This window comes from Pinus tabuliformis, chromosome 9, assembly GCF_031772625.1.
Source record: "Pinus tabuliformis cultivar Carrire ecotype Pingquan chromosome 9, CPIR1, whole genome shotgun sequence".
Lineage (NCBI taxonomy): Eukaryota > Viridiplantae > Streptophyta > Pinopsida > Pinales > Pinaceae > Pinus > Pinus tabuliformis.
Window position 1 is genome coordinate 1,224,188,947 of NC_142307.1, and position 19,436 is coordinate 1,224,208,382.

General features: G+C 34.8%; 1 protein-coding gene across 1 annotated transcript; it reads left to right on the forward strand.

Annotated features, from left to right (window-relative positions):
- The first annotated feature begins 2,108 nt into the window (after nucleotides 1-2,108).
- On the forward strand, nucleotides 2,109-5,174 carry LOC149152947 (cysteine-rich receptor-like protein kinase 15). Its single transcript, XM_089441121.1, has 6 exons — nucleotides 2,109-3,150; nucleotides 3,276-3,415; nucleotides 3,545-3,755; nucleotides 3,847-4,081; nucleotides 4,331-4,484; nucleotides 4,657-5,174. Exons 1-6 carry the CDS (start codon nucleotides 2,181-2,183, stop codon nucleotides 5,035-5,037), a joined length of 2,091 nt encoding a protein of 696 aa, XP_089297247.1. The 5' UTR covers nucleotides 2,109-2,180; the 3' UTR covers nucleotides 5,038-5,174.
- Nucleotides 5,175-19,436: the final 14,262 nt, after the last annotated feature.

Here is a 19,436-nt window from a genome sequence, read left to right on the forward strand (position 1 = left end):
TATAATTGTTATCCCTTAGGTTTATTATTCCATTGGGTTTATAATAAAAATCTCTTGGGTTTATTGATCATGGTCAACCATGTTTTATAGAATCAAACATTGTCAATTGTGGACACCCATGGTCAATCTTGGGTTTTTAGTATTAATCCCAATGGTTTCGTATTCCTTTGGGTCAAACATGGTGAATCATAGTCAACCATGGTCAAGCATGCTCAAATGTCACTTTGTGACAAAGATTGTCCCCATATGAAATTCAACCATGGTCAACCACAATCAACCATGATCCAACGTCACATTGTGACAAATAATTTATTATTAGTATTAATTATTATTATATAAAAATGAATTAAATATTATTATTATTATTATTATTACTTAATATTCGTATTATTATTATTTACCAATATTAAGTAAATAAATATTATTATTGTTTAACCATAATTAACTATTTTACTATTATTTATTCATTTTATTAGAAAATTATTATTATTGTTGTTGTTATTATTATTATTATTTTTATTATAACTTATAAAATAAAATAAAATAAAAATATTTATATTTTTTCTAAAAACAATAGCAAATTTATTTATTTTTAATAAAATAAGTAATTATTTATTTAATCGTTTAAAAAAATGAGTAATAAATTATTATTATTGTTATCGCATTTTTTACTGTATATTTAATAATAATTTCTGTTATAGATAGAAATGAAGCCTATTAAATATGTCAATCACTTTTACTAAAATAATTATTATTATTGTTAATTAGTATTACGAAGTAGTTAATATTATTATTATAATAATAATTATATTATAATATTCTAATAATATTATTATTATTATAATATTAAATAATAATCATAAATATAGTACAATACGATTGTTATTATTTATATAATTATTAATAATCATAAATAATTAATTTAAAAAATATATATATAATAATTATTAATATAATCAATATAAACTTATTTTAGCATATTAACAACATTAAAAAATATTATTATATATATAATTTATATAACTATCTACATATATCAACCATATTTACCTTCAACCACATTAGTAAATATAAGTGTGCTAATTTATTTAAAATACCCTCTCGTGCATTTAAGCAGATTTTTCCATTAACACATAGACTTTACGGACCATTCAAAGTCGCGGGGACCGTCCAACGTGGTAGTAGGTCAAATATACTTTGTACACTTATTTTCCACGTAAAGATCTCACCGAACTCAAATGAGAATTGCCGCATAACCCAGACTTTTCAATTAATACATAAAGACTTTACGGACCATTCAAAGTCGTAAGGGACCGTCCAACGTGGAAGTGGGCCAAATATACCTTCTGCACTTATTTTCCACATAAAGATCTCACCGCACCCAACGAAATCTTGCTTTGCCTGCCTCTGCTCTGTATAAACAATACAGATCAAATCAAATATAATCTTTCTTCAAGTCCATAAAAGTTTTGAATTTCGACGGCTCATCATCGGTTTAAAGGGGCCTACCTCTGCTCTGTATTAAGTGGGGGCTGTCGACTTCTTCGCACCCCACCCGCGATCAAATCCTGTCGATTGTGGCGCTGCGCGATAGAGCAAGATTGATGTGACCGTTGATTTATTGAAGATCGATGTGACCGTTGATTGATTGACCGTTGTAAAATATGTAGATACTGGGCCTAATATAATTTGCTTCTGCTGGGACTAGGGCCCCTTTCATTAAAAAACAATACAGACCAAATCAAATATAATCGTTCTTCAAGTCCATAAAAGTTTTCAATTTCGACGGCTCATCATCGGTTTAAAGGGGCCTGCCTCTGCTCTGTATAAACAATACAAACCAAATCAAATATAATCTTTCTTCAAGTCCATAAAAGTTTTCAATTTCGACGGCTCATCATCGGTTTAAAGGGGCCTGCCTCTGCTCTGTATAAACAATACAGACAAAATCAAATATAATCTTTCTTCAAGTCCATAAAAGTTTTCAATTTCGACGGCTCATCATCGTCAAACCGCGTTTCCTGTAATCGTTGAATATTGATTAACAATCTCCTATAGTTATATATTCAAATTGTTTAATATTGATTAACTATCTCCTATCGTTATATATTCAGTGGAATACATTTTAACTTTTGGGGGCATTATTGGCATGTTTATGCACTGCGGCTTTCCACTGTCCAATGGCCATTAATAGAAACCTCCATGGAAGGGATTCTGCATGCTCTCCAGCCATGGAGCAAAGCATTAAACTATTCTATATAACCGTTTTTGTTGGAGCCTTCTTTCATGGAGGGATTTGCAATGCGCAGAAAACCATGTGCAACCGCAGGTTTAACTATACACAAGGCAGCGAGTTTCAGAGTAATTTGAATACAGTGTTTAATAGTCTTGTTCAAAACATCTCCCGGACTGGGTTTAACTCTTCTGCGCATGGCCGAAGTCCTAACCAAATATATGGTCTCCTAAATTGCAGGGGAGACGCAACCGCGGATCAATGCCGCAATTGTTCACAAAGAGCGACTGCTGCCATACGACAAAGTGACGGTTGTGGGAAGGCGGTTGGGGGTAGAATTTGGATGGGTTTGTGCTTCTTGCGTTATGAAAACTATAGTTTCTTCGGAAAATTGGACACAAATGGAATATATGTACACATTCTGTCCACTGTCTCCGAACCTGAAGTCTTTAATGCGGCTGTTGTGAAGCTCTTATCCAGTTTGTCGACTGAAGCAGAATCTGGATCTAAATTATATGCTTCCGGCAACACTAAAGATTCTTTGTTTCGAGAGATTTATGGTCTAGTCCAGTGCGGGAGAGATATATCTAGTGATGACTGCTCAACATGTCTCTCAAATACAGTCAATAAAATTATCGCATCTTATGCTGGAACGCCAGGAGCCCAGGGTTTGATGGGAAGCTGCATAGTTCGTTATGAAATATTTCCTTTCTTTACTTCGACTGCGCTTGCACCATCGCCTTTCTCTAAACCGCTGGTCGATACACCACCGAAGCAGAACACACCATCAGACAAGTCTTGGAAGAAAATACTTATAATTTTAGTCATTGCTGCCGGTTCGCTGCTCCTCTTATTTGTATGCTTGTTTTCATGTAGAAGAAGATTGAAATCTGCCATATTTCGAAGGCTGTCGGAAGGTATTGTATATGAACTTCCGGGGCTTGGATCCTAATATACTTAGAGCTAGCAGTGCATCTGATTCCAAAATATGATTGATAGAATAGAATATTTTCTAACGTGCCGTCTAATTTTTGTTATATAGATAATGGGCATGTGGAGGAAGACGAATTGATCAATGAGGATCGGCAAATAGTATTTACGATGGAAACATTGCGAGCCGCTACGGGAAATTTTCATGATGATAACAAGCTTGGAGAGGGAGGTTTTGGCCCTGTATACAAGGTAACATAGGATAAGAAAGCTTTCTACTAGCTGTTTACAGAATCTTAAATTATACAGATATGTTGTATTACTAATATTAACATTAGTTTTGCAAAATCTTCAAACCGATGTTTTGTCTGAATCTCTCAGGGAACTACTAGGGATGGAAAAGAAATAGCAGTGAAAAAGCTGTCCTTAAAATCTCTTCAAGGAAAGGAAGAATTTCTAAATGAGGTTAAGCTTGTGGCCAAAATTCAGCATCGGAACCTTGTGAACCTATTGGGCTGTTGCGCAGAGGGATCTGAAAGGTTGCTTGTTTATGAGTACTTACCAAATAAGAGCCTAGACAAAATCCTATTCGGTGAGCCATCTTCATCCTAATATGTTTGCCGATAAAAGACATTGATGTGTAAACCTGCTTATTAAATAGTGTCCTCATTGGACAAATACAGATCCAAGCAAACGGAACCTCCTCGATTGGCAGAAGCGTTACAACATCATAATGGGAGTAGCTCGTGGGCTTCTCTATCTTCACCAGGATTCTCAACTGCGGATTATTCATCGGGATATCAAAGCAAGCAATATTTTGTTGGACGGACAACTAAATCCTAAAATTGCAGATTTTGGATTAGCAAAACTTTTTCCTGAAGACGAGACGCACGTCAGTACAAGAGTTGCTGGAACCTAGTAAGATTGCAAGACAATTATTACTCTCGCCTAGGGATGCATCTGTTTTACTTTGCTGATTTTGATTTCAAGATGAATGTCCCTCTTGTAGTGCCATCTTAATTTGTTCTTGCCCATTTACATCGTCGATCAATCTTTTATTTTCTAGGATGTGGGACTAGGTTTTCATTTGCATTTCCCATTCAATTTATCATTCCTCATTTTCTAAATTTTCCTTCACTATATAATCTTTGCCATTGCAATTTGTAGCGGCTATATGGCACCAGAGTATGCTCTACAAGGCCAATTATCTGCAAAAGCTGATGTTTATAGCTTTGGGGTTCTTCTCCTGGAAATTATGACTGGAAGAAAGAACAGGAACTATAATTTGCAGTCAGCAACAATGGAGATGCTTTTAGGATGGGTGAGATACTGGTTTTATCCAGACTTTGTTATTTATTCATTTATCGAGAGTTTTGTGAAGATAGATTTTAGGGGGTTCACTGATTTCATATGAAGTCCGTATCTATTGAATTCAGAATAGAATTAAATTTAGGCCAATCTCATCAAAATAACGATCCGTTGTGATTATGCAGGCGTGGACATTATACAAACGAGGAGATATTCTAGAGATAATTGATCCATTGATAATTGAAAGATGTGATGAGGAGCAAGCGTGCAGAGGGATTCACGTTGCTTTTTTGTGTACGCAAGCCGACCCGTCACTGCGTCCACAGATGTCCACAGTAAATTTGATGCTTTCATCTCATTCTGTGACGCTACCGATTCCCACAAAGCCCGCTTTTGTGAGGTCTTATGTTTCCCAGAACTCGAATTCCACCACTTCTGGGTCTGGATCTGGATCTGGGTTGTCGCATTCCATTGCTACCACATCTTCTTCTGTAACATCTCAGACTCCTATTGTGGCTCCTCCATCTAACGCCGATGCTTCCATCACTGACTTGACAGCCAGATAACGCGGAGTTTAAGTCTGGTAAACTCCGCGTGAATCAAAGGTTGAGAAGCCATGCATATCAAGTTGTGTTATTTTTATACTTAGCCAATGCATAGTTTTTTAATTTATAATAAAATTTTCTAATAATTGATACTGTTAGACGCCCTTTATATATTCTAAACTTTTGTTTTTACTATAAGACTGAATTTCTAAATACGTTTTATCAATTTTGATATATTTTTGTTTTTACGATAAAATTGGTTTTCTAGTATCTTTTATCAATTTTGATAATCACATATTAAAATTTAAGACTGAATTTCTAAATACGTTTTATCAATTTTGATATATTTTTGTTTTTACGATAAAATTGGTTTTCTAGTATCTTTTATCAATTTTGATAATCACATATAAAAAAATTTTAATATATTAAAATTAGTTTCAGAATTATTTTATTAATTTTTTAATAACATTAGTTTCTGGAATACCTTTTATTAATTATCATGTAATGTGCAAATATGTAATTTTTAAATAAATTAATAATATAATATATTATTGATTAAAGATATTAAATTAATAATATAGTGAGCAAATATATAACTCGACAATAAAAGAATAGTATATTATTAATTAAAAATATTTAATTAATATATTTAATTGTTATTATTTGTTATTAATTAGTTTTATTATTATTATTAATTATATATATATGATAATTTATTTTTAAAATTTTAGGATTAAATATTTTAAATTTTACCTCTACTAATTTGAGTCTACAACCTTCTCTAATTTGCTTGTAGCTAGCCTCTTGGCAAGACCCAGCTTTACAAATTGCAAGCTGCATAGTTAATAATTTGCTCATGACTTCAAAATGCAGTCAAATGGAACTATAGCGGTATCATGTTAGTTTTTACGTGTATAAATTCATATATTGTAAAACAATATTCACTAAATAAAATATATAAGAAAAAAATTAATATAGTCAAGATTAGAACGAACTCTCATGAGTTCCATAGTGAAACGGGTTCTTGGGCAGCTCCTAAAACACCATGGGTGGAAAGGTTCGGCCATCTCTGTGAGAATACGAACATCGAGGATGAAAATCACTTCCTCTTAGAGTGTCCGGCCTACAACCACATTAGATCTCTGTAATGTCCCTAAATAACTCGGTGAAATCTAGACAGTAAATAGTAATTCTTTAAAAGATTACGAATCGGTTTAAGAACTAATTTCTGGTATTCATGAAACTAATTATGGAGACTATTTTGGGAATGGTGCATGGAACCCATTCGTCCTCTCCACGGGTAATAACCGATTCTTGGATTCGGTACTGATGTTTGGTATTGAGAACTGATTCTTGAATTTGGATATGGCGGAGAATTTATGAAGGCCATTATGGATATAGCCGGAGGAGGATTTTCATTGGGAAGGATTTTCCAAGCCTAGGGTTTATTGGCTGCATGGCAATGCACAGGCTGTAAAAATCGCCTTAACTATTATGAGCAACGATAGGAGGCCACGGATTAAGATGCATGTGTATACGGCTTATGACGGAGGTTGAGCTATGCTATTCTCGGAGGTCCAGAGCCGGCCTGGTACTTAGGTTTTCTTGATTGGTTTGGAGGTTACGACCTCGAATCCCATGCGGAGTAAAGAGAAAGGAAACAGATTGCTGAAACTAATGATGAAGACATGGCGTCGCCCTCATCTGACAATGCCTGGGATCACCAGATCGCTCACGACCTCGTTGATGATGAGCAGGTAGCTATTATCACTTCTACACGGTTCGTTGTGGTAGTATCAGTCCTTTCTGATTGGCAACGACAACTACATGCCTCTTGGACTCTCCAACAGCCAAATCTGTGGCGACCTCTCCAGTGTTAAGGAGCTCAGTTTCCATCTTTCGTTCCCGGCTTGCGTGAGTATGGAAGACCCACTTCATAAAAATTGTCAGGTATTACTGTTGCGCCTTCGTAGCTCCTGTCAACTGCGATTCAGTTAAATTCTAGCATATACAAATAGATCCCTTCCCTGTCCAGGTGGGTACTCTATGCATCCCCTAAACGAGCTATTCTTTGGTTGTGTGCATGGTTATTCTAAGTATCATGGTTTCGTTCCACAAAATGATCACTGTCAGAGGATCTCTGCTTCGAGTGTATCGCTGGATTCTTTTTGTGTATATTTTACTGTAGGGAGACAGAATAGTTATTCTCTCTTCCTTTTCCTCTGCTTACAATCACAATGTCTATTGTTTTTGTTGTTTCTGAAAGAGGTTCATTTTTCTGGAAATCGAAACGTTCCATATATCTAATATAGCCCTTCTGGGTAGCTTCTCTCGGCAGTTTGCCTGAACATTAGAAAACGCAGAGCCATAAAGTGGGCTTCGCATACTTCAGGTTTGTGTTCTATGCATGTTAACTGCATGTTAGCGAAACTATGTGAAACTGTTGAAATATAACTTTGAGAAAGGAATACATGTGCAAGGAAGCAGTACAATTACCTGGTATATAAACATAAGCAATGTGTGATATGTTTTAAAAAGGAAATATGGACTGGCAAGACTAATGAAAAGATCTCTTTAGATGTTGATTATTGATTGAATCATATTGTAGCTAATCTTGTCGCCAAGATTGTTATTATGACATGCTTGCTCATGCAGATGAGTAGATGATAAAAGATCCTTTTTAAAGGTTGTGTAATAAATTATTGATAATGTATCTAATATTGTTGCCAAGCTTGTTGTTAACAGCATTGACAGGACACCATGACGGTTGGTGCCAAAGGAAGGTGATGTTTAACATTGACGGGATAAGGATTATTCGTCCATACAGATAAGTCCAAGCTGCAGTATTATCCATTGCTAGAATAATTATGCCACAAGGATGATTGCAAGTGGCGGTATGTAAATTGTATTAGCTGGTAGCTAGTTATATGATAACTTAATGATAACTTATTGTAATGATTTTATAACAATGGTTAAGGGATGGAATCCCTTATAAGCCATTGAGTGAGGGGTGAAATCCCTCACGAGCGTTTAATAAGAAGATTAAACGTTTGCTGGTTTTCACCCTACGGGTTTTCCAGGGTATATCCGTGTTCAAATGGTGTGATTGATGTGATTGCCTTATGTGTCCGATAATGTTGATGGGTCATTGATGATGATGGTTCTTTATTTGTTATGACAAGCATAATGTCTTAGTGCATGATTATTTAATATGATTAAGGATATTAAGTAATGGATGCAAGGATTCATGAGACAGCTTATGTCAGAACACTACCACATGGATGGTTAATGGTTATGAAAATGGATATATAACTTATAGTATTTCACTGTAATTTACTTGATGTATTAGTGAATGTTATATCTAATGGTTAGTGATGATTTGTGGAGTTGTGAATTGATTATTTACTTGTGGTAATTGTATAAATTAATTTCTAACTCCCTACTTTTACCTGCGAGGTTATCGGGGTATGTGACAAGTGGTATCAGAGCTAAAGGTTGCAGTACTGGCGCCTTTGGGAATTGGTAAGCGGAAAGGATATTGAGGTACGCCATCAGTAGGCATTAACTCAGGTATGAGTTTAATCAGTCGCATATTCATTTATGTCGTACACTACTTTTGGCATGACGGGTGTGATTCATGTTTATAACTTCTTTGAGAAGTAGGTAATAAGTTGTTGCATAACTACATTCATAACATTGGATTCCTGATGAGGAAAAGACAATGAAAACTTTTGTCGCACTTACAAACAAAATTTGAACACTCATTACACTTAAGAACAATATTGAACACTCATTGAGGAAGTGACAACCAACTACCAACTTTTGATTTGCACATATGGCAATAACAACAATGCATATATTGAACTAGATTGAAATTACAACGAACACAATTTAATGAGCCAATGCATGAATATAAAATTAGGGGGAACATCCTTGAATAGGATGGAAAAATTGTTTTAAAAAGGGACATTAGAAGAACCCCTTTAGATATTGAAAACATGCAATGAGTCAAGCAGCGGGATTTGATTGTCATAACTAACTTTGATTCAATCTTGTCATGGATGCATGAAGACGATTGGTAGTTGAGATTGGTTAGTATTGTATGACTAACCCATAGAACTTATATGCATTAATTGAATTGGACTTAAGATTATTACAATTTGTAAACAAGTGAAGGTTGATTGATGTTACGAATGTGTGTATGAAGATTCTTACTCTCCTTGTGCTATAGTTCCGGTTGTTTATGAGAAGAGTTCTTAATTTTATTCACCATGAGAATGCATGATGAATAGTATATGCTTATGTCTTCATAGATTTAATGATGTTACCCTTTAATTAATCGAAATTCACTAGCATGATATGTGTTTATGTTAATCATTACTTGTTGGGAGATAAAAATCAGTCGAGCTTCGATTTAATGATGGTTGAATTTATCTCTACTATGGGAATGATGGATTTCTTATGCATGTTGCATTCAGTGTGAGGTTAATTGTAAAGGCATGTTCAGTGGGTAACATTTCTAGGACCCATTCGTGGTTTGATTACATGCGATAATTATTCATAAATAGACTACCTGTGTTAATACAGTTGTCAGTAAACTCTAATTACCTTCCCCAACTATAGATGCTTCCAAAGGAAATGGAAGCAAGGAAAAGGAAGAAGACCGTGCTGTAGGGACAGAAGGAGATGGGAAAAAAAAAAAAAAGAGTTTGGGAATGACTAGATAGCGCTTGATGTGCATGTGAGTATTCCCTTGACCATGCTTAAGGAATTGGAAAATGATAACTACAGTGTGTTGCTGTTAATGATTTTCGTAATGTCTCCTTGAAGTCATTATTCTGAAATGGATACATAGTAGTGTTATGATATTTGTTGCATCTAGCATCAAGTGGTAACTCTGGTGCATGTGTGACACTTAGGAGATTATGTTTCTAATTGCATAAGTAGAGCAATTGCTTCCGGTAAGGGTGGTTTAATTTGTTAGTTATGCATGTTGATCCAAGGATAAGATAAGTATCTTGCTCACTTTCTTGAAGAATACATATGAATGTTTATATGATTTCTTAGTAGAGGAAGTATTTGAATGCATGCAATGAAAGAATGGTTCTTTTCTAGATTTTCTTGGTAAAGAAAATGTGTTAAAGCATGCAATTAAAGATTGATTATTTTGTATGCTTTCTTAATAAAGCAAATAAGTAGTTCTTATTGGGAAGACTCCACGTGAGTCTTGTATGTGAAATGCTTGTCTCTTGTCTATAAAATCCTTGCTAAATATGGCCAAAGTAACTTCTTGAGGAAAGAGTATATTACATATATACATAAACATAGTCTCATCCTAAGAGTATGCATACTTCATGTATGAAGATGCAGGATTTTATGAGAATTTTCTTGAAAATAAAAGTAGAGGTTCTTTCCTTAAAGACACATTAGAATAGTGATCATACAAGAACCAAAATCCTTACTTGTTTCATGAAAAGAACTATGTGCATTGAAGTAAGGTAATTGTGTTAGGAGAACACATGTTGCATATGAGTAGCTATTGTGACTTTGAAATTGTAAGTCGGTGTGTACTTAGAGAAAGTGGTCATGCTAGCTTCTTTGAAAATAATAATCTCTTGGAGAGATTGTCTTGTTGGATGAGCTGTGTCGATGGCTTGATTTTGATACATAAAGGATAAGTAAACTTTGTTTTTGTATCTTGATTTTTATGCCTAAAGATAGATATCCTTAATAATTTCTTGAAAGGGAATCTGGAGAAACCCTCACATCGGAAGATAGAAAAATGAGGATTAAAATGACTTCCTTTAAGAAAGAGGTATGTGGTTTGTTGTATGAAATGCTGGTAGTATTCTAGCGAAAGGAATATGGGTTGTATACATTAAAGAAAGGCTTATATGATAAGCAATGGTATGCACAAAGATTAGTCATTATGATATAGAGTTATGATCTTTGTATGTTAGAGAGATTATGTTTAATTACATTAACAATACATGACCCAAGCTAGCCATAGTAAACGTGAGATAATACTCCACTAATGATGATTGAAATTGGAACAACAGACTATGGCAAAATTGGAAATGCTTAGATTGTTAACTCAACGGTTGTTGACATTTATACATTAATGAGTATTTGCATATGCTTTTATACATGACAATATTGTATGCATGAACATTCTTGGAAATGGAATACGTGTTAACTGATGCATATTTATAACTAACGTTGCTGATGGGATTAAGTAGTGGTAGCTTAACGGCAACAAGAAAACTCATCACATAAATTGCTGCAATGTGAAATACAATTATAAATGAGAAAGAATGATGTTATATGATATGCATGAATTATGTTATTTGGAAAATTTGCATGCATACAACGTGTATGATGGATATGTTCCCCATCAATCTTGATGTTGTGGACCCATGTTGGGGGTTAAGTGTAAATGCATGATATACATGCATGTTTGTTGTGCTAATGATAATGTTCATATGGTTCATTGTGTAAATTACTTTGAGAAAGAGTATTAAAAGAGAAAATATTCATGCTATGTCTGGTTAGGATCAGATGGCATAAGAGGAAAAGAATTTTCCTGTGTACGCTATGTCTGGTTAGGATCAGATAGCGTTTACTGGCGAGACCAGTGTAATTGCGGTCGAGTAGGACCTGCAAGTGCTTGGGTTGATGGCAATACCTGCCCGGAGGGGTTGATGGTACTTGTCTGCCCGGAGTTGGGTTGATGGCAATTACCTGCCCGGAGGGGTTGATGGTACTTGTCTGCCCGAAGTTGGGTTGATGGCAGCTACCTGCCCGGAAGGGTTGATGGTACTTGTCTGCCCAGATCTCCTCTCCCTAGAATTCTTGAGCTGGTTGGCCAGTGGAATTCTATGTTAGACCTGGTAAGGTCTCTATCAAAGAAACTGTCTGGATGAGAAAATGACTCGATTTGGTTGTGGAAACCAGTTCCCATGGGTTGGGAATTCTTTAGTCCATTGTGGTTTCATGGCTAAAGGGAATAACTAATCAGCTATATGTTATGTTAGAAATAAATTTTACATATAGTTGTGTGAAATGTGTTATGCACTTTTAACAGGAAATGAGTTTAATGTTCAATAAGGAGTAATTGGAAATTTTAATTCCTTTATTGTATTATTAATTTTATGAACATCTTAGTGGGAGCTAAGACAGTTCTTGCTGGATGCAGTGATTGACAGTTTTGATGGTTAGAGAGCTAGGTGCTCTTTTGGTACTTCTAGAAGTACATTATGGATGTCTTTAGTGAAAATTCATGCAGTGTGCACGTGAGCAGTGATTTATCATTGGTTGATTAGTGTTAGTGCTCTTTAAGTACTTGTAAAAGTACCGTGATTTAGAAATCATTTAGCATTGCACAATTGATTGCTAGTCAAACGTATTTCATTTGACTCAAAATATAGTGACTAATGTGATTGAATTTGTTAGTCATATGTTACAGGAATTACTTACCGTGGAGGATTGAAGAATTGTCCAACCACTATTAAAAGGCTTACATGAGAGTATTCATGATTTTCAAAAAAATATATGGTAAGTAATGGTAAGTTGACACAGAGAATTGTTTATTATGAATGAATAAGGGCCAAGTGGTGGCGATTAGAAGTTGCATATTTTTTTGCAATTACAAACGCTTATGACTATTGATGCTTATAACTAATGATCTCTTTTTATGATTATATCAATACTATTTTGTTTGTCGTCCTTCCTTGGAATGAAATCGTTGATTTTAAAAGGAAAGGATCACATTTTCTGTGGTTTAGATGGTATATCAATGAGTAAAATCTCAAGTTCTCAATGAAAGATGAACACCGAGGACGGTGTTCCTGTTAAGGAGGGGAGTATGTAATGTCCCTAAATAACTCGGTGAAATCTAGACAGTAAATAGTAATTCTTTAAAAGATTACGAATCGGTTTAAGAACTAATTTCTGGTATTCATGAAACTAATTATGGAGACTATTTTGGGAATGGTGCATGGAACCCATTCGTCCTCTCCATGGGTAATAACCGATTCTTGGATTCGGTACTGATGTTTGGTATTGAGAACTGATTCTTGAATTTGGATATGGCGGAGAATTTATGAAGGCCATTATGGATATAGCCGGAGGAGGATTTTCATTGGGAAGGATTTTCCAAGCCTAGGGTTTATTGGCTGCATGGCAATGCACAGGCTGTAAAAATCGCCTTAACTATTATGAGCAACGATAGGAGGCCACGGATTAAGATGCATGTGTATACGGCTTATGACGGAGGTTGAGCTATGCTATTCTCGGAGGTCCAGAGCCGGCCTGGTACTTAGGTTTTCTTGATTGGTTTGGAGGTTACGACCTCGAATCCCATGCGGAGTAAAGAGAAAGGAAACAGATTGCTGAAACTAATGATGAAGACATGGCGTCGCCCTCATCTGACAGTGCCTGGGATCACCAGATCGCTCACGACCTCGTCGATGATGAGCAGGTAGCTATTATCACTTCTACACGGTTCGTTGTGGTAGTATCAGTCCTTTCTGATTGGCAACGACAACTACATGCCTCTTGGACTCTCCAACAGCCAAATCTGTGGCGACCTCTCCAGTGTTAAGGAGCTCAGTTTCCATCTTTCATTCCCGGCTTGCGTGAGTATGGAAGACCCACTTCATAAAAATTGTCAGGTATTACTATTGCGCCTTCGTAGCTCCTGTCAACTGCGATTCAGTTAAATTCTAGCATATACAAATAGATCCCTTCCCTGTCCAGGTGGGTACTCTATGCATCCCCTAAACGGGCTATTCTTTGGTTGTGTGCATGGTTATTCTAAGTATCATGGTTTCGTTCCACAAAATGATCACTGTCAGAGGATCTCTGCTTCGAGTGTATCGCTGGATTCTTTTTGTGTATATTTTACTGTAGGGAGACAGAATAGTTATTCTCACTTCCTTTTCCTCTGCTTACAATCACAATGTCTATTGTTTTTGTTGTTTCTGAAAGAGGTTCATTTTTCTGGAAATCGAAACGTTCCATATATCTAATATAGCCCTTCTGGGTAGCTTCTCTCGGCAGTTTGCCTGAACATTAGAAAACGCAGAGCCATAAAGTGGGCTTCGCATACTTCAGGTTTGTGTTCTATGCATGTTAACTGCATGTTAGCGAAACTATGTGAAACTGTTGAAATATAACTTTGAGAAAGGAATACATGTGCAAGGAAGCAGTACAATTACCTGGTATATAAACATAAGCAATGTGTGATATGTTTTAAAAAGGAAATATGGACTGGCAAGACTAATGAAAAGATCTCTTTAGATGTTGATTATTGATTGAATCATATTGTAGCTAATCTTGTCGCCAAGATTGTTATTATGACATGCTTGCTCATGCAGATGAGTAGATGATAAAAGATCCTTTCTAAAGGTTGTGTAATAAATTATTGATAATGTATCTAATATTGTTGCCAAGCTTGTTGTTAACAGCATTGAAAGGACACCATGACGGTTGGTGCCAAAGGAAGGTGATGTTTAACATTGACGGGATAAGGATTATTCGTCCATACAGATAAGTCCAAGCTGCAGTATTATCCATTGCTAGAATAATTATGCCACAAGGATGATTGCAAGTGGCGGTATGTAAATTGTATTAGCTGGTAGCTAGTTATATGATAACTTAATGATAACTTATTGTAATGATTTTATAACAATGGTTAAGGGATGGAATCCCTTATAAGCCATTGAGTGAGGGGTGAAATCCCTCACGAGCGTTTAATAAGAAGATTAAACGTTTGCTGGTTTTCACCCTACGGGGTTTCCAGGGTATATCCGTGTTCAAATGGTGTGATTGATGTGATTGCCTTATGTGTTCGATAATGTTGATGGGTCATTGATGATGATGGTTCTTTATTTGTTATGACAAGCATAATGTCTTAGTGCATGATTATTTAATATGATTAAGGATATTAAGTAATGGATGCAAGGATTCATGAGACAGCTTATGTCAGAACACTACCACATGGATGGTTAATGGTTATGAAAATGGATATATAACTTATAGTCTTTCACTGTAATTTACTTGATGTATTAGTGAATGTTATATCTAATGGTTAGTGATGATTTGTGGAGTTGTGAATTGATTATTTACTTGTGGTAATTGTATAAATTAATTTCTAACTCCCTACTTTTACCTGCGAGGTTATCGGGGTATGTGACAATCTCAGTTTCAAAATCTTTGTTGCAACACTGACCTTCCTAGCCTTTTAAGTTGTTAAAATTACAGGAGGCTTCTCTCCAAGCTTTTTGAGTATAGGAATAAAATCTTAAATCAAACTAAATAATTCGTTTCTTTAGGTCCAATAGACCAAAGTTTAGTCTTAGTGGACGTTAACCACCACCATCATCACCATCATATAAAGTTTTTTAAATTATCTTAAGGTATATAATAAAACAATATACACTAAACAGAGAGAATATATATGTATGTTGAAAAGATTTTTTTAATTATTTTAAATTCTAAAATTTTTAATTAAAATCCATAGAAATAATTTTATTTGAATAATAATTTTTTGTTATATAAAATATTTTTTAATGGTGTATAAAAATCCGTACAACATTTATTTGAAATGCACAGAATTTTCAAATTCAAATTCCAAAAAATCCTTATCACATTCTAAACATATTTAAAAATAAAAATAGTAAAGCAATTTCAAAACATAAACTTCAACTGCATTTATATTAGTTTTTTTCTTATATTAATAATAACATATTCTCATCATCTGTAAATTCCTCATTGGTGTTGCATATATTAGCTAGTGTTTTCCCTATTAGCAATTACGAATTCACATCTTTGAGAGAATGTGTATCCTATCGATCAATGAAGGCTGATGAGGAAATGACTCATTGATTCACCGGCATCACCTGTATTACAAAGATTATGTGTCACATCTATCAATTAATGCTTAAATTCGAAAGGATGGCTTTGTATTTCCAACACATCACCATTCGATAACCTCATTATGACTCGTTGATTCACCGGCATCACCTGTATTACAAAGATTATGTGTCACATCTATCAATTAATGCTTAAATTCGAAAGGATGGCTTTGTATTTCCAACACATCACCATTCGATAACCTTATTAGTATTTTTATTCTAGAAAGCTCTCATTGACCAAGTAATCGTTACCATTTGTGTTTTCAACCCATTACCATTTAATATTTTCACGATTTCCTAATTGACCGATGAATCCCTAGAACTATAATATATTTCCATTATCATGGGCCACCTCGAGGATTAAAATTCAATAACGTCTTTTATTATTGCCTTCATTGTATTCATTATTATGGTGGTTAGCGGTTTAGCGCTATTATTGTACATTTACTCATAATTTCATTCAATCAAAATCCTGTCAATCAATGAGAATGTCAACTAGAATGTCAACTACGAAGGAGAATTATCTACGACTGCTGATGTTCATCATCTTTCTTTGAAAGCCGTTTAAGACCTTATTTGTCCAACTATTCCTTTTATTTCTATCTTATGTCTAACTATTCTATTTTATCGCCTAGTGAAGTGGTAGGCCTTGGTCATGCAGCGTTGTCCGTGCTGGCCCTACAATAGTTATGTTCTTCCTCTCGGCCACCTATTCTCCTGTGGGTTATGAGGTGTCTTCAACTCTCATTTAATTCCTTTTGTTGCACATAAGTCCTTAAACTCTTGAGAGACATATTCTCCACTATTGTCGCTTCTCAAGGCCTTGATCTTCTTCCCTGATTCTTTCTCGACCAAAGCTTTGAACTCACAAAACTTTGTGAAGGTTTGGTCCTTCTTCTGCATGAGATAAATCCTGCATTTACAAGAATAGTCATCAATGAAAATCACATAATACCTTTGCTTCATTGTGGATGCCGTCGAGAATGGTCCACACACATCAGTATGAACTCACTCTAAGATCGCCTCTCCTCGGCTGTCTCAATTATGAAAGGAATACTTGGTGTAATTTCCCAAGGTACAACCTTTGCATGTGTCAACTTGCTCAAGTTTACCTTTGGGAAGTTTTGTAGATAAATGCTGCATTATCTTCAAAGCCCCATGATGCAAATGGCCCAACTGCCTGTGCCACAACTCGCCAATGTCTTAGCTTTGCACCAATTCTGCTTTCGTACTCAATGTTGCACAATCATCTACCTCTAGTTTATAGAGATTCTTCACCCGAATCCCTATCCTCTTGGTCTAACCCGTGGCTATGTGTCTTAGGAACGTTTTTCCTTTACTGAAGACAAAATCATAGCCTTTGTCCTCCAAAAGAAAAATAACCTTTTAGTATGAAGAAGAAATGTAATTTATTCACCACTTGACATGGAGATTAGTAAAAAGGTTAATTTATATAAAGTAATTTAAGTTAAAAAGAAATTATAGTTTAACTTTCCATAATTAGGGAGATGTATAATTTATTTGATATCGTAGTGATATATAAGATTTTTAAAATATCAATAACAAAGAAAACTTTAAAGGCGATTATAAATAAAATATTTTAATATATAGGTTGAGTAAAAGATTTTAACATAAAACATATAGAGAGAGAAATATTGAGACATGGAAAATTTTATGGGCTAATATTCCGAGGTGGGCTAATTTTTAATGTGTTTTCCGAAAAAAATATTCGCCAACTTCCATTTTTTATTAAATCATTCCCCCAAATTTTAAAATATAAAGTTATTTTACCTTAAAAATCGTAAACATTATATGAAGAATATATATATAATCATTATAAATTTGAATAATTTTACAAATGCATTAATTAACATTGTATAGTTTGCATATTAGGAACTAGTGATATTAGACAATGTTTTTTAACTTCAAGATAATTTCCATCCTTAAAATTTTCCCTCATTGAGACGATTCTTATTCCATTAATAGTTGCTTTCTAATTCAATGTATGAGGGATATTTATAATTCTTTCAATTCCTAATATGGATTTTATTTGTAATATTTTAGAAAATATTAATAATAAAAATAATTAAATATATATATACAAGAAAAAATAGTGGGAAACATGTTTTAACATTTTAATGTGGATAAAATAAATTATAAATAAAATATTTCAATGTCAACTACATATATATTATACCAGCCTAGATCCATTTTAACATTGGATCTACCAAAATCAAATATATATATTTTCACTCTAAAAGATGTTTATGTCACCTCAACAATTTTTACTTATTTATTTGTAACACTAAACATTTAATAAAAGAAATCCTAATAAAATTCATTTATTACTGTAATGATTTTACCAGCAAATTAGCATTTTATTGTAAGGCTTATCTTAATGCTTTCACGCCAATACACATATCCACGTTATGCATAGCTGCACATTTAAATTTGGTTAGGTTATGATGTGTTATAAATATTTTTCTTTTTTTCTTAAACAATTAATATGCCACTACGGCATATCCTCCACACTGCACACTTAATCTCCTAATTCTCTTAACTTGACCCCCTCCTAGTGCTAGCGATTTTAGACTATTCTACGTGCCTTTCAGTGGTTGAGCGATGTCTTGGGATTGTCACCCCATCCACGGTTCACCGAGTAGCACGAGCATTGACCAACGGAGAGCACAGATGAATCTCTTTGTCATTCCTCATGGCATGTTTGGTCACTTTCCTTGCTGTTCATACGAACTCTTCTGCTCATACTCCGTGGTTGCAGGATTTCACAAGTTTTCTTTGTTCCTCTTCTTCCCATGGGCTCTTGGTGAAACTTCTCCATTTCTTCGTAGCTCTTGCATGTCTGAGACTCAACTGTTGAGTTGCAAAGGCCCTTTTCATTACCTTTGTCCTCACGAGCTTCTCTGTCAGATTATTGCTCTACAGGTATCCAGTATTTCATTTACTTAGAAGTTTGATTTACCATCATCGTTATTATATTGCACAACTGAAGTTTCCTTGTTTGATTTGCAAGGTTTCTCTAAAGGGCTTACACAGCACGAACCTGCCAGAGAAGCTTGGGTCTCCACCTCTTTACCCTTGATTGTGGGATACAAACTTCACTTTTGCACTGGGTATGTGAAGAGCAAATAAATAAGTTATGTGAAACTTGTTTAAGGGTTTGGGCTTTCATTCTACCATATTGTATTTGCGGACTTGGGTCTTGCCAAAGCATAAACACTTCGGCTCTGTGTAGGGTTTTGTCTCAGTTGTTGTTATTATTTATTAAGGACTCGCGGTGCCTTTCTAAGCTCCTGTTCTTTTTCTCCTATAGGGTATGTTGTGCAGTCTAAATTGAATTTATTACTACAGACTTGGAATGTTAAAAGGATTGGTTCCAAATGTATGTATATAATATATTTCTCTCAGCTACTTCAATTGGGCTTTTCGTAGAAGAACTTCAATCTCGTTTCTGAACCTCCTATTTGGGGTTGCATTTTTTGTTTT